The 26,478-nt window shown below is 32.4% G+C and overlaps 2 protein-coding genes across 6 annotated transcripts; one reads left to right on the forward strand and one right to left on the reverse strand.

The window, feature by feature from the left end:
* Positions 1-1,149: 1,149 nt before the first annotated feature.
* LOC140836956 (probable serine/threonine-protein kinase PBL7) lies at positions 1,150-4,679 on the reverse strand. 3 transcript variants are annotated; one of them, XM_073202864.1, is made up of 7 exons: positions 4,541-4,678; positions 4,349-4,411; positions 3,702-3,909; positions 3,480-3,624; positions 3,023-3,159; positions 2,812-2,938; positions 1,150-1,741 (listed from the first exon to the last, which is right to left on the reverse strand). In XM_073202864.1, the coding sequence occupies exons 3-7, from the start codon at positions 3,885-3,887 to the stop codon at positions 1,350-1,352; spliced, it is 987 nt and encodes a 328-aa protein (XP_073058965.1). In that variant the 5' UTR covers positions 3,888-3,909; positions 4,349-4,411; positions 4,541-4,678; the 3' UTR covers positions 1,150-1,349. The 3 variants fall into 3 exon arrangements, with proteins under 3 accessions (XP_073058965.1, XP_073058967.1, XP_073058968.1); XM_073202866.1 differs by lacking the exon at positions 4,349-4,411 and having other exon boundaries at positions 4,560-4,678; XM_073202867.1 differs by lacking the exon at positions 1,150-1,741 and adding an exon at positions 2,189-2,516 and having other exon boundaries at positions 4,349-4,679.
* Positions 4,680-13,711: 9,032 nt separating this feature from the next.
* LOC140836957 (uncharacterized) lies at positions 13,712-25,201 on the forward strand. Of its 3 annotated transcripts, none has more exons than XM_073202870.1 (13): positions 13,712-13,870; positions 14,817-15,052; positions 17,174-17,320; positions 17,488-17,602; positions 17,705-17,799; positions 17,997-18,100; positions 18,930-18,967; positions 21,031-21,266; positions 22,335-22,428; positions 22,513-22,703; positions 22,824-23,043; positions 23,595-23,762; positions 24,729-25,201. In XM_073202870.1, exons 2-13 carry the CDS (start codon positions 14,861-14,863, stop codon positions 24,887-24,889), a joined length of 1,761 nt encoding a protein of 586 aa, XP_073058971.1. In that variant the 5' UTR covers positions 13,712-13,870; positions 14,817-14,860; the 3' UTR covers positions 24,890-25,201. The 3 variants fall into 3 exon arrangements, with proteins under 3 accessions (XP_073058971.1, XP_073058970.1, XP_073058969.1); XM_073202869.1 differs by having other exon boundaries at positions 13,753-14,004; XM_073202868.1 differs by having other exon boundaries at positions 13,753-13,987.
* The last annotated feature ends 1,277 nt before the right edge of the window (positions 25,202-26,478 follow it).

Consider the following 26,478-nt stretch of genomic DNA (forward strand, 5'->3'; position numbering starts at 1 on the left):
ATATATCACGAAATTTATATATAAGAAAAAATCAAAAATTACACCTCAAAAGTACAATCTAAAAGAAAGAAAGAAAAAAAATCATTAAGTAAAGAGTAAATAATCAACAAATCCCCAGCTATGTTGTATAAGTAAGTGTTCAGTCTTTTTCAGACCAAAAATATTATACTGTCTATGGTTCTCACAAAAAATATTTATGTATTATATGGCCCACAATTATTTTCTCGATTGAAATTTGGTACACAACATTGAAAATCTTGTAAAAATATATGATATTTGAGCATAAAATATTTCATATATGACATTTGTATGTTATTTTTTAGTACTTAAATATGTATAAAATACCGAAGAATTAAAGATCTTTTCAAAACCATTGTCCTAATTTGAAAAAAAAAATAGGGTTTTAAAAGATTATTAATTCCATATACAGGCTTATGTGCCTTTTTGGATTTTAACAATAGTCAATAGGGTTAAATGATATTTTGCCCTTGATTTACATGTCCAGAAATCATGGTACATATTCTAAAGTTTATAGAAGCCTTTTTTTTAGAAGCAGATGCCTTTTAATATATCTATTCTATGTTACATGAACCAAAAGTAATTCTAAATATCTTCAACGTGTCAGACTTATATTTCAGAGCAAATATCTGGTTAAATGGATCTATATCTACAGTAAAAAAATAATATTTTCAACATAAAAAATAATACATGATTCGGATTGAAGACCCGTTTAACAAAATTGAATTGTTCATAGGTTCAATCTCTCAATGTTTCTGTCATCCTAACTTTGAGTCTGTTACACAAGGCTTGACCAGTATAGTTTACATGATCAACGTAGTTTGTAGACTATTACGAAAAACCTTTGGGTTTACCCAGAGCATACCAAAACTAGCGGCTGTGGATTTCCAAGGTTTTAAAAAAATGCACGACTTGTGTCAAGTGCAATTTAGAAACCATTAACTCAGGAAATTAGAATGGAGGTTTAATATAACAAAGGCTGCTAAAGTTTATGACCTTCCTCCACGGGAGAATTGCGTCAGTGGTTTTATACAAATCTGAACTTTAAAAAAGTTCGTTTTGTTGAATAGATGCAGAGGGAATGTACTTTATTCCAAATCTTCCATAAAAGAAAATCTTAGCTCAATAAAATGATGAAAGGAACTGCCAAACATAACCCCGAAAATGAACAATGATACTGAAGAGAGTCAAACTACATCAACGGTATCCTAAAGTCATAATCGACTTCCTAAAGTAGATACACAGTCGTCTGATAGCAACCACCAACCAAACTACTAAGATTCTTTTACGTAAAAGATAATAACAAATGGAACCAAATATAAGTGACTCACTCAGTGAATATTTTTATGGGGGTGGAGCAGTTTGTTCACTCCTAGAAAAGGAGCATGCTGCTTAACAACTGGAAGTGTGAGCAGAGACCTCAAAACTTGCCTCATGGTGGGGCGTTCATAGTCACATACATTTATACATTCCATTGCCATGGTAGTGATCTCTGCCCCATCAGCTGAATCAAAATCAGAATCCTTCGTTAAGCTTTCATGGACAAGTGAACGTCGGGTTGTTTTCATGACACTGTCTGATTCATTAGCGATATATTCTCTCTGTGCCCATTCATGAACAAAAGGTAATTGGGCTTGCCGATCTTCCGTGTAAACTTTCTTGGTTATTAAACCTAGCAGTATAACCCCATATGAAAAGACGTCTTGTTTATCTGAACACTTGCCTAAAAGCAAATCCAAATACAAAACCTTCTCAATAATCTTGGTTATAAAATCCATACAACTACTTCAGTAAAACGAAGATAATGTAAAACTAAAGAACAAAGTGAAGAGTGCAGCTTGGTAGGCAAATCTGGAAGCTGAATACTTCTAGGGTATGAGGATGCTCGTTAGTTTGTATCTCAAGATTAAACAATGTCTATACACCCAATGCAGTTTGCCCTTTAACCCAGCTTAAGAGTATGCAATTGTTCCTTTACCATAGCGACACTAGTAGACTTGAGCGGGCTCAAGCTACTCCTCACAGCTTGCTCAGGAGTCAGGACAATCACAATGGAGAGGAATAAATGAAAAAAAAAAGCAAAATGTTAATATTCATATTTCTTTGGAGTTCACAAATTTTTTTCTTCACAGTAATAGTTCTATTTCATATGCACTCAACCTCCAACAAACACCATATCGGGTCATCTATTCACACTTATGCATAAATCCTTAGTACCAAAAACCCCAAAAATACGAAAAGAACTCTTCTTACAAACAGTAATATCGTTGTTTTATTCAAAGCAACCTTATAACTCTATATCCTATAATTCAGTCACGAGTAACTTTTATATGTGTTCACGCGCATGACACACCTTCCGGACCTTTTCCATTATTCTTTACGACACAAATGCTGATCTCTCAATTCCTTGTTCACCAATCTCTATGTATCAGCAACATAAACAGATTATTATCATCCCTACTGGCCTCCACGACTTCCATTAGCAATGAAATATATTACTACATGTAGAAAAATAGTTAAATAGATTAAGACAAATAATTGTAGCAACATCATCATCGAAAAAAGCCAACTATATGATCCATTCTGTAAAAAAAACTTACTTCTGTTTTGTTCCTCAAGGAAAAAATATTGAGGAATTTCAAGCTCAAAAAGCATTTAAACAGAACCATAAATCAATCAACAATTTCAAACTCAATTCTGTTCAGAGATAATGAGTAAAATGTGAGGGGCAGAGCTGCAAATTTGAATCAATCTAAGGCATTATTCTGAGGATATCATATGAAAATGAAATACCTTTCTTGCCAGCATAAGGGTCGATGTGACTGTAACATCCATTGACATGATCGTTTTTATGAACTGCTCTATCAGGAAGAATTCCACCGGTTACCATGCTGAAATCACATAACCTTGGATAACCATTCTGCATGACAAGTGAAATAATTATTGCTTGTATATTTAGTAGTGCCATAAATATTTTGATGAGTAGAGAACATCCAAAATGCACCTCATCAAGCAATACATGAGCAGCATCAAGATTGCGAACTATGAGAGGTGAGTACCGCAGATATCCATTATGCAAAAATTTGAGGAGGCTAGCAATTCCAAGGGCAACCTTGATTCTTTGCAGCCACGTAAAAGAATCTATAGATTAAAGAGGGTTGGGTTAACTGTGGAGGTGATGTTCATTCAAATCAACAAACATTCAACTGCTGGACAAATATTCAAGTTTACAACATGCGGAGCTTGACCGGTAGAATGTCAACAAACAGAACAACATACCACATCTAATGAAGAGAGACGAGACAGGAATTAAAGTATCCAAATAACAGAACAACAAATATGGGAAATGTACTTGAAGAACAAGTTTGTTGATATTTCTGTTAATTAAAAGATTGCATGAGATGGAGCTCTTAGATGGGCGACGGCTAATTGTGCATAAAATGGGATACAAAGTTATATACCTTTTGGAATGAGGTTATATACGGAGTCAGAAGCCTGGAACTCATACATCACACCAAGATGTTCACCATCAGCACAGAATCCATACATTTGTACCATGCTCGGATGATTAAGCATCATTTCATGGCGCAATAAAATGACTTCATCCTATACAAGTACAATTATGAATGTCATGCAGCACGACAACACAAATATCTCATATCTATTCTTTGTAAAAGAAATACCGCTAATCGTAAAACATTATATCCAGTTTCCCATATTTTCACCACAAAATGTCGTTCCCGATCAGGACAATTAAACTTTTCACGGTAAAACTTGCCGAACTGGAAATGACCGATGCATTTGCTCTCGCTAAAGGAATTAGTATAGCGGCTCAACTCGTCATATGTAAGCTTGTCGAGCGGATTCATTCTTTAGCCAATTTCTGGTTTGCTAAAGCACAAGTACATAAAACATGATAAATTATACAGGAATGGAAACATTAAGAAACAAAAATTGCAAAAAAAAGCAACGCAACATTGTTTGAGACAATAAATTTGAAGTAATTATCCATGCAATAAAATCCGTGTAGACAATAGCCGCACCATTTGCACTCATTCAAATATGTATCTAAGGTTACAACTTTCAAATGAGTGATGCAAACACCGAAACAAGAAAGTTGTAATTGAGCGGCGCAGAAAAGGTCTAACAAGCTTCTTTCAAGGAATTAAAATTCTGCAAATATGTCACCCAGAGAAGACTTAAAAAACAAAGAAAATTGGGTCGTAGTTACTTCAATGAAACACCAAAATTTTGAAATAATATAACCACGTTAAAAAAGCTAAGTTATCTCAGCCGAAAAAACCTTGGTTCATGAATAAGCAAAACTAACCAAGCTCTATATAAAAGATTGCATCTTTGTGGTGACTACTGTTTATCCCAATCGTCCGAGATCCTGTTGATTTTAACAAAAAGCTAGTAATAATAAAAGTAACCCTTTTACAGCAAAAATTCAAAGATAAACGAGTTCGACATCTTTCAGGGTCGCTAGGATGAATAATAAACAAAAAAAAAGTTATCGAACATGGGTTTCCAAGCCCCACTTGTCTTTGAATCAAGCAACAAATTGATTGGCACCAGCCACCATGAAAGAAGAGCAGAGAGCTCGTGTTCAAACAATTTCTCTCTGAAACTGCTCACCCTTCGGTTCCTCCTAGGTTACCGAAGGCATAATCAGGAATTTCTTTATTAGAGGGTTAAAATAAAATATAAATCATAATTTTTTTGTCAAAAAAAAAAATTAAGATACATAGAATTGATAAATTAATAGGTATTTTATGAGACAGTCTCATGTATATTTATTTTTAAAGTGGTCAATTTTTGCTCATATTTATAATAAAATATAATATTTGTAATTTGTGACACAAATTACAAAATTGAACCATGAGATCCTCTCACAATTTCTTTTAATATAAATTTTAATGAAATGTAAAAGAACAAGAATAAAAAAAAATTAGAGATATACGAGGTATCGTAAATACAATCAAACAATTTCAATTATACTGACAACAAAAATAATATATTAAAATAAAAATAAATTAAAATAAACCTTCAAGCTTCAATTAATTATATAAAAACTACCAAATTTTAATAAATTGATTTGCATATATCACGAAATTTATATATAAGAAAAACTCAGAAATTACACCTCAAAAGTACAATCTAAAAGAAAGAAAGGAAAAAAAATCATTAAGTAAAGAGTAAATAATCAATAAATCCCCAGCTATGTTGTATAAGTGTTAAGTCTTTTTCAGACCAAAAATATTATACTGTCTATGGTTCTCACAAAAAATATTTTTGTATTATATGGCCCACAATTATTTTCTTGGATGAAATTTAGTACAAAACATTGAAAATCTTGTAAAAATATATGATATTTGAGCATAAAATATTTCATATATGACATTTGTATGTGATTTTTTAGTACTTAAATATGTATAAAATATCGACGAATTAAAGATCTTTTCAAACCCATTGTCCTAATTTGAAAAAAAAAAATAGGGTTTTAAAAGATTATTAATTCCATATACAGGCTTATGTGCCTTTTTGGGGTTTAACAATAGTCAATAGGGTTAAATTATATTTGCCCTTATTTACATGTCCAGAAATCATGGTACATATTCTAAAGTTGAGTGAGTCTCATGTGAGACCGTCTCACGGATCTTAGTCTGTGAGACGGGTCAACCCTATCCATATTCACAATAAAAGGTAATACTCTTAGCATAAAAAATAATACTTTTTCATGGATGATCCAAATAAGATATCCGTCTCACAAATACGACCCGTGAGACCGTCTCACACAAGTTTTTGCCTCTAAAGTTTATAGAAGCCTTTTTTTCAGAAGCAGATGCCTTTTAATATATCTATTCATGAACCAAAAGTAATTCTAAATATCTTCAACGTGTCAGATTTATATTTCAGATCAAATATCTGGTTAAATGGATTTATATCTACAGTAAAAAAAATAATATTTTCCACATAAAAAATAACACATGATTTGGATTGAAGATCCGTCTAACAAAATTGAATTGTTCATAGGAGTTTTTGTGCATATTTAATTTTAACACATGAAATGGAACGTCAACGTTAGATTTTTATAAATATATTAAAAAAATCTGGTGGACACTCTCCAAATTCATATCTCTTCATTATCATAACCAACACAATAATACCAAAACTATACACCTCTATTGCATGTTATCCAATCCATGTATATATTCTATTGAATTATAAATACAACATGGTGATACATTTTTGAAAAAAAATTCAAATCGAATTAATAAGGCATATGCATTTCTACTCATAAGAATATCAAGTGTTTATGTAATTTTCTAGAACATAATAATATTTTATCATGTAGTAAAATGAAATATATATACATATATATATATACACACACGTTGTCAAGTTTAATGTCATCGACTATAAAATCTTTATACGAAATTTCTTGAATCGTCGTGGCAAGCTGTAGGAGCATCTTGTACACGTCGTCTCATTCAAGCTTCATTCTTTTTAATAACGTTGAATATTAACAATTAGAAAATTGAATTACAAAATATTGTGTATAGCTTGTATACAAACACAATAACAAAATGACCGACCTTGAAAAACAACTTTGAGATTTATGGGCAAATAGTTCAGTACTAACTAATTTTTTCTTCGTTGTCATATGGAATTCCACTCAATTGTACAGTGTGTACATTATCCAACTCAATGAATTATTTTTTCATTCTTTCAGATGAAATTAATAAAAAAAATCACAATTTTAATTTAATTATTAAAAAATGTCTAATCAAATTCATCAGCATGGCGACTAATTAATTTGTAACTTCCAAAAAGACTCGTCACGTTAATGAAACACTTTCACAACAATATTTTTATAGTTAAATGTTCAGTTATATATATTTGCATATTTTCCTTTAAATTCTTGTAGCAAATCAATTAGTCAATTTTTCATGTTCTTTTTATCTAAAAACTCGAGGCTGTATTCTCTGATTGAAAAAATAAATGAAATTAAGGTATTGAAAATATTTCACTAGTTAAAAAATGATTAATTTTCTTTTAAAATATATTTGTTTTGTCCAATGATAAATGTATTATCATTAAATTAGTATAATTTAAATGACATGAAATTCTAAAATAAAGACGAGCTGAAATCAAATATGAACAAAATGAAAGAAGAGTTGGTGTCAAATATGAACTAAGTGAAATATTAACTTTAACTTGGCATTTTTTTTTTAGATTTTGAGAAATTGACTGATAGATTTGCTACACCAATTTGCAAAGGAAAATATGCAAAGTCACGTTAAGGAACATTCAACTATAAAGATATTGATGTGAAAGTGTATCATTAATGTGATAAATTTTACTAGGAGATACAAATTCATTAGTCGTCCTTTTAAATTCGATTAGGCAACAACCTTAATTGTTAAATTAAAATCGTGATTTTTTAATTATTTCAATTGCAAGAATGAAAAATATGCACTCACAGGTTGGGATGATTCACACATTGTATCATCAATTGGGATATAATATTGCAACGAAGAAAATTTTAGTTAGTCATGAATTATGTGCCCACCAATCTCAAAATTGTTTTCCAAGGTTGCGATGTTGTTATATTGTGTATATATAAATTATCATATTATTTTGTAATCCATGTTTTTAATTTTTTGATATTCAACATTTTTAACAGGAGTAAAACTTGAATGGGCTGACATGCACAAGATACTCTTCCAACTTGTCATTGCAATTCAAAAAATTTCATATAGAAATTTAAAGGTTGGTGACACCAAACCCAACAATGTGTTGTGTGGTATAAATAATTTAAGAATGATCACCAAGTAAATATATAGCAGCGTATAATTTGATTAATATTATCAAATAACTCATAATTTCAAGATTATAACATATCTCTATGCGATTTTAGAGTGTCAAGAAGAGGAGTGGAAAGTATAGATATTACACAAGAGAAATAGTTCATTATTTTTAAATAATACACTAGCTTCCCGATTTCAACACATGCATGAGCATTCACTTCTCGGGTTAGATTATACTAGCTAATTAATTACACACTAGATACGAGATGTCAAAAACTTATGTGAGACGGTCTCACGGGTCGTATCTTGTAAGACGGATATCTTATTTGGGTCATCTATGAAAAAATATTACTTTTTATGCTAAGAGTATTACTTTTTATTGTGAATATCGGTAGGGTTAACTCGTCTCACAGATAAAAATTCGTGAGATCAGCTCACAAGATACCTACTCAAACGAGATTATGCTTGTTGTTTAAACTTTTGTTTCATTTTATTAGATAATAAATAAAATAAAATTTTAGAAAGATATTTTGTAATACGTGTCTTACTTAACTTAAATTGAAAAATTCTCTAGATTGTCTTCACCTATCCATATTTATAATATGGAATGCATCATTATGTTGATGAAAATGAATTTGAAAAGGTGACCAATATACAATACCAAGAAAGAAAACAGTGTGCAAAAGGAAAGAGGAAAAGAGCAACAAAAGAAACAAGATGGTAATCACATTTCAGTAATCCCAAAATATAGACGAAGTGAACATGTTATTCACAAGTGAATGCTAAATTCGAGGATGCAGCAAAGGATGGTGCAAATTACACAGAATAGGAATGGGGTTCGCGTACCTCTAAGAAATGGATGTCTTCATTCAAAACCCACTTAAAAATTAAAATGTGCAAGCTCGGGATCTCTTGGTCTCACGTCCAAATCTGCAGAAACATGGAAAAAAATGACTGTATGGGATCATTTGCTTGAGAAAATTACAAATGCTTGAAAAAAGAAAAGAAAAAGAAAAAGAAATTAGTGCAATCATGTAGCTGAGTCCATTTCCTCTTAATATTCATTAGCTATTGTTAAGATTGGGATTTGATTCTAACTCAACCCAAAAACTAACTCTGTGGAAGAAGATTATTCAAGTCCATATATTAAACTCTCAGATATTTTATCTAATTGATGTGGGACGATTAACACACACTCTCATTCTCAGAAATGAACATCTCGAGCGTGAAGTATACAAATGTTCCAACTATTAACAGAACAGGTAGATTGAAATTTGGACCTAACTCAACTCCAAAATGTAGATCAAAGGTGAAAGATTGTCCAAGTCCATACATGCAATTCTTAAGGATTTTATTTTATCCCACCAATACAAGGTTTTTTTAAAAAAAATATTTGCAAAAATAAAGTAGAATGGGCGTGAACCCATCTCTCTGGCCGTGCAGAACGGGTGAGACCTTCGCCTCGGCCACCAACAAGTTCAAAGACAGCCTAAAAAAAGCAATGTCAGTACCAAACATTTCCAAATCTGAAGTAAAGTTCACCATTGATGTTCTTTTGAATTTTTTTGTCAATATACCTCCTATGGAACGAACACTTGAATTTTGAACAGAGTGTGGGTACCAAAACATATCCAAATCTGAAGCAAAGTTTGGAGCAATATTTTTCTGGCTGAAACGTCTGTCAAATATGAAAACCAACTATATTCAAAGAAATTTTGACAAAAAAACGTAGGATTGTCAGGCTTTGGCTTCCCCGGCCATTCTTCTTGCCTCTCAAAGCGACTATATGACAGCAAAACCATGAAAATGCAAGGTAAACGCTTTTAAAATGTATACATTATCAAGAAAGTGCAGAGAGAAGGGAAAAGATTTAACATTGTCAACACTTCACATGAAAGAACAGTAAATCACTGATTCAAGTAAAATCCTTGTGATCCTATGTTTCACGTACAGTGTGTGAATTTAATATTCGATATGAGAATTAATTTTCTTGAAACTAATATAGTCCAAGAAAAACCAAAGAAGTAACTCAAAGAATTCATACTGAAAGCTAAACAGAAAAGTTATAGAAATATCTCCTTCAATCTGCCGGGCAAGAGCCCTATCATGTACGTGTTTGAAAAATTATGGAAATAAATTTTCTGCACCATTTCCAAGCAAAGTGGCGTTTCGCATTAGTTGAGCAAACTTCCAAGTATTTATGGATCGAAAATGTTAAGGGTATGTTTGGTGTGGGTGATAAGTAAAGGATAGATTATTAAACTCATGTTTGTCTCATTTTTTATGGGTCCAATTAATCAAGAAATTCATGATAAAAAAACATACTTGCTTGAAAAGGTATCACATTGTTTTGAAGGGATTGACAATCCAATTGTATATCCTTACCTTGAGTTTTGACATCAATCCAATTAATTATCCTATCCTATACACCAAACATAGCCTTAAATGTATAACATTGATTTAAATATTGGGTTTGAAATCACAAAATTATTTATGCATTTTATTTGAAAAACTCTTTCAAAAATGTGTTTAGGATAGTTTTATCATTTCAAATGCAATTAATAAATAATTTGTAACCGTGTGTTGGATTATGCAAGATGTAAGCAATTCGTATACCAAAATACTTTTTACCATGTCCGTCAAATTATTATAATAGAAGGAATGATTCTTGTTTTTCCGACCGAAGTTTGTTACTTTTTGTAGCACATAATTTGTTATTGACCACTTTGTCAAGATGTACAATTTAAAAAAGGTAAAAGCCGTAACAAAGGCAAAACAAGTCGGGAAAGAAATAAATATTAAATATTAACGAATATAGAAGATCAAAATGGAAGAATATTGTTGGGTATAATAATTATTATTGGGTAGAACCATCGAAACGTGATGTTTGAATTGTTATATGGTTTAAAATATTAGAGTTGCATTGTTACTACCAGCTATAACATTTAGTAAAACGGCAAGCGTTCGATCTTACAATTGATATCAGAGTATTTGATTCTCACCGATTACAAATAATGCAATTATCGAGAGATATTATTGGGCGCAATAATTATCTGATAGATAGAGCAATTAAAACGTAGTGTTTGAGCTATTGTACGATTTAAAATATTAGAATTACATGGTTACCACCGATTATAACTTTTGGTAAAGATTAAACTCACGGTCCTACAAATATATATGGCTGAAAAAGCTGACTATAGATTAAATAGGATTCATCGACGATTTGATATCATTCTCATTACTAATTTTAATATTTTTGTCTTAAAATTTAGATTATTGGTTATGGTAATTTATATAGGTTTCGTTTGAACGAATATTTCTAAAATATTTTTATAAAATTGTTTTTTACTAAAAATTTATAAAAGATTTTGAAAGTTGTTTTGAAAACAAATATACATTTGAATAATTATTCTATAAACAATATTTTTACAGTTATAAATTAACATGAATTGATTTTCCTAATTACTTTCATTTTCAAAAAAAAAAAACATCTCAATTATTCTTTAAAATTTTTATTATGAAAACATTTTTTAAATTTAGTTTTTTTTACAAAAATCTTAAATCGTAGAGGCGAACGATTAGCCTTTCCTTTCTCAGCAATTCGTGTAATGTCGACGATTATCTATGAGGTGATTGATCTATATGCATGGTTCTCCGCGAAAGTTCAACAAGCTATGATAAGGTCTTTTAGAGCTCTCTTTTCACTCTATCGTAAGACTCCATGAGTACCACTCTTTTGTCTTGTACTCTAAGATGAGGGGAGCAGAACTTAGTTACATCAAAGCTCAACAGGATGATTGGCGGATAGGAGCCATCGACCGACCTGCTTTAAATTGCAAACATATATTTTAAGTTATTTCAGTTACAAAATACTACAAACTTTTTCAAAATACTCCTACAAATTGAGCCCAAATCTTTTATGAACAATTTTATTCAAAACTTTGCTCTAAATAGAGTTGTTATGATTTTGTAAAAAACAAAAATGATTTTTATAATATATTGTAAATTTTATTTTACGAATAATAGAAAAAAAAATAGGTGTTTAATTTAATTGAATTTACTTTGACCAATTTCCCAAGTATTTTTAATGAAAAAATAATATAACTCACGTCTCTGTTCTTATTATATATTAGGGTAAATTATTATTTGAGGATTTTTCTTCCTAACATATCACAAAAAATATTTTTTAGCTCGATATAATTTTTTATTATTATTCATGGGTATCTTGATAAATTTATTTACAAAATTTATTAACCTTGGGCCTCCTGAATATTTTTCCCAAGGGCGGGTATAAACAAAAAAATATTTATGATTCTCTAAATTTATTATATATTATAGTAAATTGACACAATATAAAACTGATCATCTGATTCATAAGAATTGCTATGATATTAACGTGGATGATTTATTTTTCAAGTTGACATTCTTAAAGTAATCATTAACGAGAGAACACAGTCAGCAGTTTGATGTAGTGAATTGCTTAAGAAAGTGGATGTATGTTTTCTAAATGCTCACATTGCTTATAAAATATTGTAAATTATCTCGGTTAATAGCAAGTACATGACGAAATTTCTCGAAGTTAAAGTTCATCAAATTTTTTTTCTGATCAATCATGCCACAAAAAAATATTGAATTGATCGAGCGTGTTATAGAGAAAAAAATAAATAAATTATTAAACAAAATGATTATACAGACTGAATTAGTATTTGTAGCTTTAACTGTAAGACATATTGTTTTTAATGATCATTTCGAACATGTTTTATCTTATTATTTAATTATAATATAAATATGTTGACTATTGTGTATTGTTTGATTTTTTTATATTGAATTTAATATATTTATTTATTTCCAAAAAATTGGTATGAAACTAAAAAAAATACAAACATACATTATGATTTAAGATCATTTTCTAAAGTTAGACTTGGGTTCAAAAATTATTAGGATCGATCATTAAATATACATTTCAACTCGAAGGGGTCTAATATAGGTTTGAGTCACTAAAATTATAGTTTTAAAATTTTATAACGTATACAATAACTATTTAAAAATAATAATAAATCATTAAATATACATTTCAACTGAAAAATGATATGATGTTTATTTATGTGAGCATCGTTGAGGTCACATCCATATATTATATGTGATAAATCATATGCAATTTGTATATCGAAAATGTGAGTGCTACATCGGCAGATCTAACGTAGGTGGGCACAATGTGTGCGCAACATATCAAAATTGTATATGTGTATATATGACTAGGTTTCTTATGAGATAGTAACACATATCTATTTACGTGAGACATGTCAATCAGAATCATATTTAAAATGAAAAGTAATATTTTGAGCATAAAGAGAATATTTTTCATGAATCGGGTCGAATTGAATATTCAGCTCACAAAATTGACTAATGAGGTGGTTTCACATGAGTTTTGTGTGTTATATATAGTTTGATATCTTGGATACCCATTGGTGACACCTGTATGAGTATCACTGAGCTGACACTAACTTATTGGATGTTATCTAAATGATGCTCACATAGATGTCTATAGTAAGTTGCTCAAATGTACATGATAATATAATATAATATCATGACTCATTAATAAATATCTAATATACTATAACATTTTGCATTTAAAATACGAATTATGGGTTATCGACAAACTCTGGATACATTGACCGATTTATAAACCGACATGTATATTAAACGCCATGTTTAGAATTTAGATTGAAAGGAGTCTGATTGTATGAATTTGCATTTCATTATATATATATATATATTAATATGAGGATAAGTGTTTAAAATATATATTGATCCATAAATATTGGAATTATAAAAGATATTAAAATTAGAATATATATTAAAGTACGATTATAAAATTAAAACGTGATCGAATCATTCTTAACTCAATATATACAAAGAACCTCGCCCTGTCACGATTTTATATACAGGAGACTCTCGCGCAATCCCTAGTTCCAGCCCGTCGATCCCTCGTACCCGGCCAAATCCTCCGCCGCCTTCGTCTCTCCGGCGCGGATTAGGTGCGTCGAACGCGAAATAATCTAACCAAGTGTGTATTGCTTCGATCTTTGTGGGTTGTCGCGAGAAATCAGCTCGAGTCGCGACCCTAGCTCGCGTGCGCTCCAGCGTGTTCCGAGGTGTTTCGAAACGCTAGGTTCTAATAATTGTGATGCATGTGATATCGAATACTTCGAAATATAAGCTGAAGTGTGATATAACAACATGTTTCAGTGTATATCAGTTGTCATCTCAAATGTATATCTGCTTTTGTTTTACTGCAACAAGTCGTCTATATAATGGCTATAATTTATGCTAAATGTTGTTAATCTATTTAGGTTGAATGGGTGTTTCGAGAGATGTATGTTGTTGATCTATTTCAGCAACAACTTGTGTATCCCTTTGGTATCCTTATTCCATTGTTACCTCACATGCATAGCATTATATTGCATTTTACTTGACATTATTTACATGTCTTTATATATGTAGTACTTTTATCGGGAGGGCCACTGCATTGGTTTCCATTGCAAGGGTCTAGGTGATTTTGTCGTAACTGGTGGAGTGCCAGTGGAGCCTATTGAGGTTGAGTTTAGTGTCGTATTGTCCCAGGTGTTATTATTGTTGTTGTTGTTGTTGTTGTGACATCTATATATTTCCTGGGGTATGTCCCGTATATAGTTGTATTATGAATTTGGAGTATTTTGAGGATTGATATGTTGTATCTTGTTTGTATCGAGCCTTTCCGGCTCTGTGTGTGATTATATGGTTTATTTGTTGTTGTTGTCGACACTTATTTGTGGTCTATTAATTTTGTCGAGGGTATATTTTGGTATATTTTGAGTTTGATTTTCTGGTGTGTCCCTCATGCGTCGAGGTGATGCTGAAATTTTTCTTGGTTAAAAAGAAAATTTTAACTCGTTTTCCGATTACGTCATTTATCCTAATTGGTTGTTAATAAATTGTAATTAGGGCAACGGACCCTCACACCCTCGGTCTCACTAACAACGAGAGATATGGCGCCACCGGCAACTAACGGTGGTGAAGTAAGGCGGCAGCAGCAGCAGCCCGGCGCCAGCCAGATGCTGACAGGGATAATTAGGATAGCAGTATTTTGGTACTTCGCGTCCAAGTTCTTTGGACCTAAACAATCTCCCACTCAATCCTCTAATCAAATCTCCAATCTCTTTCACAAAGCGGAACCTTTGGTACGTTGTTTCCCCCCCCCCCCTCTAAATATGTATGAGAAACAAATATTCCATTTAGAACGCTTGCATATTCTATTGTGTTGTTGGTGTATATTTGATTCCGGATGGTTCGTATCTTTACCGGGTGTCCCACCTATTTGTTATCCTGAATCATGGTTTAAGTGTACAGCATTCCTGCTCACGGATGAGATAACTTATAGATGTATCCGTGTTATCAAACACAGTAAGAGTCCATATCAGCATGCGGTTGTATTGAAGCAATAAATCGTGATTATTTCCTTGTGTTTCTCAGCTTGGAAATAATTGAAAGAGTTTAGTATATCTATTCTGAAGATAAATTGGAAGGAATCTAGGGTGGCACCTAGTTCATGAATTACGTATAGTCGTTAATGGGTTTTAATCCATCTAACTGAAACATATCCAAGGGCTTATGGGAAGAAATTATTCTGAAATAACAGTTCAAAAAATTGAGGCCTGAAATTTTGGTATTAGAATGATGTATTAGCAGATTGAATTTTTTGCAGGCATCATACGTGAAAGGAGTTATCGATTGACGAAAACCCTCCATAATATTTTTTCGGATCAATTCATGGAACAAAAATATTTGTCAACCTTTGACAAAGGGGAACTTCTGAAATCTGATATATTTTCATACTTTTTAAGAGAAATGTTTGCCTAGACTATATCTTTAAGATGGAGCCTTCAGAAGAGAGATTGTGGGCGTAAGTAGCTGCCTGAACGATTTGAATCATTTCATTTGATCAACAAAATGGTAACAAAAGCATAGGCTAACCATGCCATGCCAAATAGAAGTAGACCTGGCATTTAGCTAATAGACAATGAAGGCAACTTTTTGTTAACGTGTTGAATTTTCCAGCGGGAAATGAATTACTCGAGGGTTAAATTTGTGTATTTGTGTAAAGAACCTTTTTTGGATTTGCATGCACATAAGTGGTGATATTCTCAATTGAGCAAAAATTGATGGTTTGGAAGTGACGACTGTCTCTCTATAGGAGTTATGGTAAGGCTCTCTTCTGCTAATCATGGCAACTAAATAATCAACAATATTGGTTTCCAAATGTCATCTATGATGCAATTTACCAAGTAACTTAATTAATGGGAATAACCTTCTTGAGAGTCGGTGTGTTCCTTGTCATGGGTATTTGTTATGTAGTGGGCATTTTTAATCTGTTAAAATTTTTATTTGGAAACGGAAAATGAATCATTATCATAGAACCAAATCATTGAAATTAAATGACACTTTTAGTTCCAATTTTTGGCTCAATCGATGTTAAAACTTCGGAGACAGATGGGTACCACATGATTCTACTACGGTGGAACTAACCGAAACACAATTAGTAGCATGTATAATATTCTTTAGGTTTCATATTTTATTTGATCCTTCAAGAAAACAATCTCACGATCTGAGGAAAATTGGAATGCTCTTTTAATTTATTTATACATGTTTTCCTCACCCCAGCGTGGGAGAAAACATGTAAAGAAATAACACTATGGCCAGCTTTCTTATTTTAGCAGAGTAGGAAAGTTGACATTCTGTTACGGCCTCGGCAAGATCAAGCAGCTGGAAGTGGATAACACCTTTATTTTGCAATTATTAGGTTATCTGTTTGTTATCTTTCAAATAAACCATTATCCCATGTGGGTAATGGAGGAGATAGGGATACTTATCTTGGTTGTTTTTTTTTTGAATTTCTAGTGATTAGAATGACATTATATTTAAGCAATTCAACATGAAATAATAAAAGCAAAAAAATCTTCATTCTCAAACAGATAGTGTGAAATCGCGAGGATCTTTCCTTTCGAGCCTCTAAACATTTACAAATATTCACAATAGGTAGTCAAGGGAGAAAATCTAATAAATCGAAGGAATTAACCGAATATGATGATCGATCACTTCAACGCCCCATAAATCGATCTTTGCTCGGGTACGCAACACATTCTCATGGATAAAGATGATATTTATAGGCTATAGCGAGAAAAACTAGTAGTTTTATCTGACCCTATACTGTCTTCAATTTTTTTGTAGAATGAGATTTGACCTATTGTCATGGATTTCAGTGTTTTTTTAACTTCAATTGTTGTTTACCTTCTTATTTTCAGGATATGTGGTTATACCTTTCGGCTGAAGAGAAATTCAATGATTTTGGCAGCGAAGGAAGCCTTATCTGGCATGAGACAAATGTACCATATGCAGTTTGGAGCGCGGAGAGTGTCAGAACTGTATCATTGAAGTATTATCCTTCCGAGGTGATGGTTAAATTGCTGCTGGCGTAATTTGTTTTTAGAGCTGCACATTACTGTTCGTGGATTTTTAGACGTTCCTTAGTGTTTTCACAATCAGACATTGTGTTTCTCATTCATTCTTTTACAACACGGGATTAACTTGTAAATTTTCACTTTTTTTTTGTTCTTAGGCTCTAAAGAAGAATGGTACTCTTTTTGCTCACATTTTCTTTGCTAGATCTGGCTATCCGCCAGATCCCAATGATCCCGAGTACCAGCCATTTGCTACTTTTGGGCGAACCCACTGTGAGACAATCCTTTCTTTTCCTGTTATTATGATTCCAGGATATGGTTGCGTTACTTGTGTGTGGGTATCTAAAGCTTATGAGTTTTTCTTTTTGTATATAGCTGTCGTGATGTATTTACCCAAGTCGAAAGCTGACAAAAAGAAGAGCCTGTTGGGGAATTCAGAAAGCTCAACTGATGGTGAAATAGTGTCCGAGGTACCCTGTACCCCTAGTTATTTATTTTTTACCTGATGTTTAAGAAATTTTGGTTCGCATGTAATTTATAATCTTCATGCTAGTGTGTTTTTTGTCTGGATATTAATTTTTTTACATGGAATTATCTTCTAAACTTAATTTTGGGGACTTAGTGTGACATATATTGCAATACAAATGTATTAATTTATTTGTTTTAGGTGATCGGAAAGTCTCAAGTTGAAGATAAAGAGGATGGAGCAGTTGAATGGATCTCATACTGGAAGCCTAATATTACGATAAATTTGGTTGATGATTTTACAAGGTATACTTATCCCTAGGATTCATTTGGTAGACTATGTTGAATTTTTAATATTAGTAATACTAATGCAATAGCCCTCAAATTTCATCAATAATTTATGTGTTTAGTGACATGGCACCAGATATGGTGTTTTTAAATCCAAAGCTGTCTTGGATCAGCCATATTGGAAACTTTAGCCAAGGTTTATGTGCTTTCTACACACAAAAAAAAGGGTGGGGTGGGTTGGGTTGGGGGGGTGGCGGCATTGTTGCTCTCTATTGTTTAAGGAGAGTTAACCTGAGTGGCTTGGTACAAAAGCAATAGTCCATAACAAAATATATGAATAATGGTGGTTTCAGTGGAACATAAAATGTTTGAAGGCATACCGCAGATGCATTTACTTTACAAGGATATTTTATTATAAATAATGAATTTGTAACATACTGTGCCATTCCTCTATGGTAAATTTTTTACATAGTTTTTCATATTCTGATAGCTTTTTTCACATATTGGTAGTTCATTGATAGCTTTTTTCACATATTGGTAGTTCAGCTGCTATGGAAACCAACATAATAATATGTTACGAAAAATCATTTACCCTACAGTAGTATTATATCTAGGAGCAATTGTTTGTGGAGCTTCTGCTGCAATTTTAGCATTTGTGATTTGTTAGCATCATGCCACAGTATAAAGAAGTAAAATTTCTTTGTGAATCTGATGTTGGTTTAGATAGTCTGGGGTTCTGTGGGTTTGCTATGTTTGGTTGTAGTTGTTGCGGTGCAGGTATTTCATGATTTTCCAGCAGTATTAGCTGCATTAGTGGCAAATTTTCTTATTTTGGATTTTTTTGCAGGTATCCTCAGAATGCAGTTCCCCCAAATATCGCTCCTTGTATCCTTGATTGTCGTGTTTAATATGCTCAGTCTTGATTTGTGTACTTGGCTTATACTTTTTGTTTCAAGTGCTCTAGGTTACCGTTTCTATTAAGTAAACCTTAATAGTTGAAATTTTCTTTTACAGAGTTATCCCTTGCTCACAGCATCTATTATTTTGAGAATAATTTATATCCGTGTTATTTTTACTTGTATTCAGTTTTTGTCCAAGTTGCAACTTTAATGGACCAACCTCATTTGTATGGTGGTCCAAGATTTGTATCTTTGTGAAATTACTGCTAATTGTACGAATTACATCTGGGATATATTTTGGTCATCGGATGCTTGGATGTCCCACGATTATTATTATTTTAATGTTGAGCTTGTTGAGAAGCATGACTATCACTTCCAAGGAACTAATATTGGTATTTTGGATAATTTTTTAACTGGTCATTATTGGAAGAAAATGTATGCCTTAAAACAACCCCTTGTTCATGAGTAGGCTGGCTCAAATGTAAATTGGTAGTGAGACGATTGACTGAACAACAAATAAACCAAACTAGATGTGATGTGATATAAGATAGCAAAGGTCACAAACTTTGTGTTTTTCCAGTCAAATGAAAAGAGGTATAAAATTACTTCCTCTATGCAAGCTGGAAACAAGTGGAAATAATTATTCCCGTCAAAATAGGAAAAACTCTGATGTTCAACCCTAGGTTTTTTATATCATTGTAGTGTATCCTTCTAAAATCTGTTGACTGATTTCTTGAAGATGACCTTTAGAGAATTTATCAGACTCTGATGGTTAGTGTTTATATTAATTTTTTTGGAAAATAAGTCAATGGCGAAAAAATAAGTTTCATGTCTCAATTTTTTTTACCTCTCTAAGCATCACTATTATACATGATGTATCATCTTTCTGTCCTTCCTTTTGTTTTTTCTCAATGCAAGAACTCTTGACAAATCACCTTGTGCTGCTAATGCTTGTTTCCTATTGTCGGTATTGGTTTGTGAAATAGTTGAATTCTTTTTAATGTTTCATTTGATCAATTGATAATTTCTTTGGATCAACTCAAACTTTTATGTGTCAATGGCTAAGGTATATAATCGCATTCAACTTTGCTGATAATGAAGCGTTTTCTCTTGTTAAAGAAAGAATGCAAACCATGGTGAAGAAAGTCCATCTTTGACATTTTCTTATCTTAATTTGCTGTGAACCTGGTACACTAGTTCCTTTCTTTCATTTCTAGGAGGCTAGGGACCAAGGCCTCTGGTTAATTATGATTAACAATATTCTTGTGATAGACGGGTAGTAACAGCTTATGAACCTGTTTAAGTACATTACTATGGCTAATCATGGGCAATCACTTCTTTTCTATACTCAGTTATATTTAAGACTACTGAAATTTCCAGTGGGTCTAACGTAAAATAACTTAGTCTAATGCATAAAGTACTCCACTCATTTTGTCTGAATGCATGTTTGCCCAATGTCCTTTGATATATTTTTTAAAAATTTCAACTAATCTATTTGGTCCAGTTTATGAAACATGCAATATATGATGATTGTGTCCTTCAAATTGTTGAAATTGGACTGTCATAATCTGAATGGTTGGTCATCTTCTAAGACAATTTTCATTTGATTTCCTTTAAATCTTTATTATGGTCTGTCTAATTTATTAAATGTATTCTAGGCTTTGACGGTCATTCTGGATATGTTTCTTAGTATTTTCTCCTTTTCTGGTTAAGAAATACATTTTAACAACATTAATTGATTTGAGTAAATTATTCAAGTCCACTATTGGCTGCCTCTGCTTTCCAATTCTATAACTTAATGGTTATTCTTGAGCGTGCAGTCCATTCTAACTTTTTAGTTTGAGTTATTTAATATCATTATTTCTGTACATTTTTTGCCAATTCTATAGCTTAATGGTTATTCTTGAGCGTGCAGTCCATTCTAACTTTTTAGTGTGAGTTTTTTCATATAATTATTTCTGTACATTTTTTGCCAGGTGGTTTTCATCTGTGTAGATCACAGTACAAGATGCTTAAGATTCATTCAATATTTCTTGACTTAATTTTAAGATATGAACATTGAGCATACTACTGGAAACTACTACCCTACCATCTACTTCAACGAGTTTTGGCTACTTAGAGATAAGCTTATACAAATCAATGAAACTGTTCATGAGTTGCCATTGAATTTGGAGCTGAGTCCGATAAGCATGACAAAATGGCAAATATTCCTACAGATTGATCAGTCATTCCAACTTCATAGGAGTTATGGAAGCATGATTGAAGGTGAAGCTGATGAACTTAAGGTACAATCATGTTCTCCATCGTACAGCTTATACTCAACTTGAGATACATTCTGTGTTTGTAGCTAGTCAGCTCTGCCCTAGTGTAAGTGCTATGGAAGAATTTGTTTTCCTGCAACATAATACTCGTTTTTGTAGTAAAGATCGCGCTATGTAAATTGTATAATACAATTGGAAACTCAATATAAGGATGCCAAGTGGAAAAATAAATCTTTGGTTTGGCTAACGACGTTCTAATGTGCAAGGTATTTTTTCTAGAGAAAAAAATTAGACATGTTATGCTTGTAATGACTGTGGGGTTGTAAGACAAGACAAGAAGTTATTAATATACGATGGACTGGTTTTCCTTTGAACAACCCACTTTGACAACTGAATAGTTTTCATGCCTGTTAAGTATTCTTTAAGGTTATGTTTGGATCAGAAGATTTGAATTTGTGGGAGTATTTGATGGAAGGATTTGTATGATTCCATTTTGGGATTAATTTGAAATCCACCATAATAATTCAAAATAACTACTTGAGGATTTCAAATCCATTGTCAAGAGGATTTACCCAAACAAACCCATGAATGTTACTATGAATTGAAATCTTTAGCTTCAAATGCAACAATCCAAAGGCAACCTAAACGATTTAGGTGGACTTGATTTATGCAAGCTATTTTTTCTGAAGATTCTTCTCATCAGTTTTTCCCAGTTTCATGCTCTTGAAAATGACAGTGGTGTATATATGATGTTCTTTATTGTTCATGATGTTTCTACACTTTCCATTGAAGAAGTAAAATTTGCTTGGAGATCATATTTGTTGTGATATTTGTGTTTTATTCCAAACTGTTGAATGTGTGTGTATTTAGAAAATATACCAAGCTTCCTGGAAGTCAACCAGAACAAGACATTAATTATGAATTTTCCATCTAGGACGAAATTATATCGCTTTCTGGAAATTCTATAATTTTTACTAACTTTTTTTAATATTGCCATTCTCTACCAAGTACCATCAGATACCAAAGCTATTTCAGCTCTAAGTTTTAATTATTGATGGAAAGTAAGTTTGTAACTCATGTGGCTTTCAACAGAGAGTTTTCCTGGAAGGAAATCCATACCTTCTTGCTGTTACCATGGTTGTTTCAGTTCTACACTCCTTATTTGACTTCTTGGCGTTCAAGAATGGTAATATGTTGATCACTGCATTATATTCCATTTTTAGAAACAACCTTTTGCACCCAGAATTGAAATATTTTAGATTCTTTGCAGATATTCAGTTTTGGAATAAAAACAAGTCGATGGAGGGATTATCTGCAAAATCTGTTGTTGTGAACTTCTTTTGTCAACTAATTGTGTTCCTCTATCTGCTTGACAATGAAACTTCATGGATGATACTTGCAAGTTCTGGTATTGGCTGCTGCATCGAGTTTTGGAAAATTGGGAAAGCCATGCATATTGAGGTTTAGCTTTAAACTATGTTAAAGTGCTAACCGACCTTATTTTTATTGAGATTTGGATAACTATTATTTTTAGCTGTGATTGTACTTTATCTACCATATTTGAGACTCTTTTTCTTCTAGATTGATAGATCTGGTAAGATACCAATGCTGAAGTTCCGTGACCGTGAGTCATATGCCACAAACAAGACAAAGGAATATGATGATCTTGCCATGAAGTACTTGTCATATGTTCTCTTCTTTCTGGTTGCCTGTTCCTCTGTTTACTCTTTGAAGTATGAACGCCACAAGAGTTGGTACTCTTGGATCCTGTCATCATTTACAAGCTGTGTCTACATGTTTGGTAAACATCTCGATCATTTATTTATTTTTTCCCCATTATCCTTTGCTGCTTCAAGTTAGTATTTATTTTTTATTTTTACAATTAATTTTGGAGTGTGTTTTGGGTTTTGTTAATCTAAATATTTACAGAAGTTTGAATATATTCTTGCTTGAACCATGCCATTAATTATCTCATAACATTCATGTTTGAGCTTCTATCAAAACATATTTTCATGCTAATTCAATCAATTTTAATTATATAGTTGGATTCACAAACTTAAAGTTAGAAATTTGGACTTTCGATAAGTATTGTAATGTCCATTGTTTTGAATGAGGAACAAAGACAAATAATCAGCTCCACAGAAGAACATTTGTGGGATATTTGTATTATAGAATGAGTTTTATATTCATCTCTTTTTGTGTTGAGTCAACCACATAACTCCTATTAATGGTGTCAACTAAGTAGATGGTAGCTTACAAAGTGACATTTGATGATCGGATTTCCCCCTGTTTTGTTTTAATTACTGGGTAGAACCTTTAATTTGCAACTGTTTCTCACTTTGTTTGGTGCAGGTTTTATAATGATGTGCCCTCAGTTGTTCATCAATTATAAGCTGAAGTCTGTTGCCCATTTACCTTGGAGGCAGATGACATATAAATTTCTGAATACGATCATCGATGATCTCTTTGCGTTTGTCATTAAAATGCCGACCCTGCATCGTCTTTCTGTCTTCCGTGATGGTGAGAATACCCTCTTTCTTAACAATGGGGTGTTGGTAGATTCGCTGCAGTTACAGTTACAGTTATTAACCACACTAATAAATTTTGATCTTAAATTGCCACTGTCCCAGGATATATGAAAAAAAGTAACTCCAGTATATGTAAAATATGGAGCTTTTCATTCAAGTTAAGTTGGAGATGGGAGGAGACTCTCTCTTATGGATGAAATTTGATTAAAGCCAAGGAGGTCAATATTTAGTGTATGTTTAGATTCAGTGTAGTGCTGAAACAATTAAGAATAATAAAATGCTAGAACGGGAGGAGGTTTAAGTCCGACAAGTCTGTTAACTTTCAAAACAGTAGTACCACAAATCTGTAAGGTGATATATGCACTGGATAATACCTTGAGAGTGACGGTGACAATTTAGTCGGGTTGAGAATACTTGTGACTATTGAAAGAGACATCACTGGAATGATTTTGAAGAGAGAAGACTAGAGCTATGATTAAGGTTTAGTACATTAGTACATTTTTTGGAACACATGATTACAGTCCTCTTCAGCCCCAACCTCAGCCACTTTCATCCGAGGGACAATAAAATGACTAATAGTAAAGCTTAGTTGCGCTCAAGGTCAAGAATGAAAAAAAGTCAACAAATGCATTCTTCTAGACTAAACGAAGATGTGGAATCTAATTTGTAAGGATTGCCAACTTTAAACCATGCCTGATACAAATAATATGTGACAAAAAACAAAGAACAAATTTTGTTTGCATGCTTTGAACTGAACAAAGATCAAATGGCCTATTATTTGGTGTTTCAGAAATCACCTTTGTTCCGAAAATGTACTGGGAGGCGTTATTCCATATTTCTCTGCGCTTCCATGTTTTCGGCTGTGTTTATTATTGTTAGTGAACAAATGGCATTCCTGCTTTTTCTTGTGAATTTTTTTCTTGGTCTGCACATTGATCACTGTAATTTGTCTCTGCAGATGTTATATTTTTCATCTATGTCTATCAAAGATGGGTTTATCCGGTTGACAAGAAACGAGTTAATGAATTTGGTTTTGCTGGGGAAGACGATGATAAGTCGTTAGTTGTTGGTACAACCGATGGTACTGAACAGACAGAAGAAGAGAAGAAAACCAACTGAGATATTGGCGATGAGGAAGTGTAGAACACCAGGCAGTATAGTTATTATATTCTCATAGCTTCTATTTCGTACAGCTTGCTGCTCTAGGGATTTTGTGATTAACTTAGACTCGGTGTGTTTAAAAAAGTAATACTTGCTTTTTCCCTTCATTGCATTTTCACTCAACTTATATGCATATCTGCTGATGGCGCTGTCTAGTCCGACACTAGTTGGTTATTTAATTTTATTTGTTTTCTTTTCTGAACAATTGTCATATACCAAGTGGCACTGTTTTTTTTTCTTCAGTCAATAAAATTCCATTTTGCCGGTGCACTCGAGGTTTCTGTCGTGTGCTTGGATGGTATTATGAACTTTTTTTGATGGAACATGAATTAATGGTATGATCATGCATATTATTTCCAATGAATAAATTATCGATCTCGGAAAAATAAAACATTGATATATATAATAAATATGTTGAAATTTAATATTACTTTGTTTTTTTTATTACAACTGGGTACTAGCGAAAATTTTCTTTTGATTCAGTCTCTTATTGGTATATTTTTTTCAGCAGCCAGTATTCAGAATTTTAGTATAATAGCTTGGTACAAATCCGACTAACATTTTTCATCCATTCTGGATGAACTCACATCTGTTGGTGGAGAAACAAGACACCATAACTATTCACGGTGGAAAATCCACACCACCACAACCATCAGAAGCACACATCGACGACCAAAATGTATCCTTTATATTTGATGAAAGAAGAGTAATTGTGGGCATTGTATTTTTGGTGAATATACCCAATTTCAAGGTTTTTTTTAATAATTTTTTGTTCGATAACAACTTATTCGCTTCGAGGTACTAAAACCAAATACCCTTTTAGTATAATTTTAGAATATTAAGCTTTATTTATCAAAAAATATTTAGCATTATATATAGAAATTATGTACCAACAAAACAAGCAAGTTATGAGTTACCTAGTTTGACTAGTTAAATCAAAAACCAAATTATTCGACACTATTTATCAACATCAAACATTATATCGTATAAATTAGGTGATAAGCAAAACAAAATAAGTTTTCTTATCCATAAGTTGTTTGCCACTAATTCTTCTTGAAGTCATCCTTAGTAGTGTTTAGTGAGAACAAAATAGAGAAATTTCTCCAAACACTCGGTGAACACCAGAGAAAGTTGAAGTTGTCGTCTCACAGCATCTACATTATATTGCGCCAGCTTGGTGTTTGATGTTCAGGATTTGGTGTTTCGATTGGATAAGGAAGACTGCTAGCTAGTGTTCAAGGTCGAGGGAGGAAGGTTGTGGGTATAATTTAAAATAGGAGAAAAACGCTTTTATTAATTGGTTTTACATTTTTAGTTAGTGATTGGGTATCATTTGAGACCGTCTCACGGATCCTAATATGTGAGACGGGTCAACCATACACATATTCACAATAAAAAGTAATACTCTTAGCATAAAAAATAATATTTTTTATGGATGACCCAAATAAGAGATCCGTCTCACAAATACGACCCGTGAGACCGTCTCACACAGGTTTTTGTCATAGTTAGTTACTTTTTTCTCTTCTTTGTGTAATGTATTTAATTAA

The sequence above is a fragment of the Primulina eburnea genome, chromosome 7 (assembly GCF_022965805.1).
Source record: "Primulina eburnea isolate SZY01 chromosome 7, ASM2296580v1, whole genome shotgun sequence".
NCBI lineage: Eukaryota > Viridiplantae > Streptophyta > Magnoliopsida > Lamiales > Gesneriaceae > Primulina > Primulina eburnea.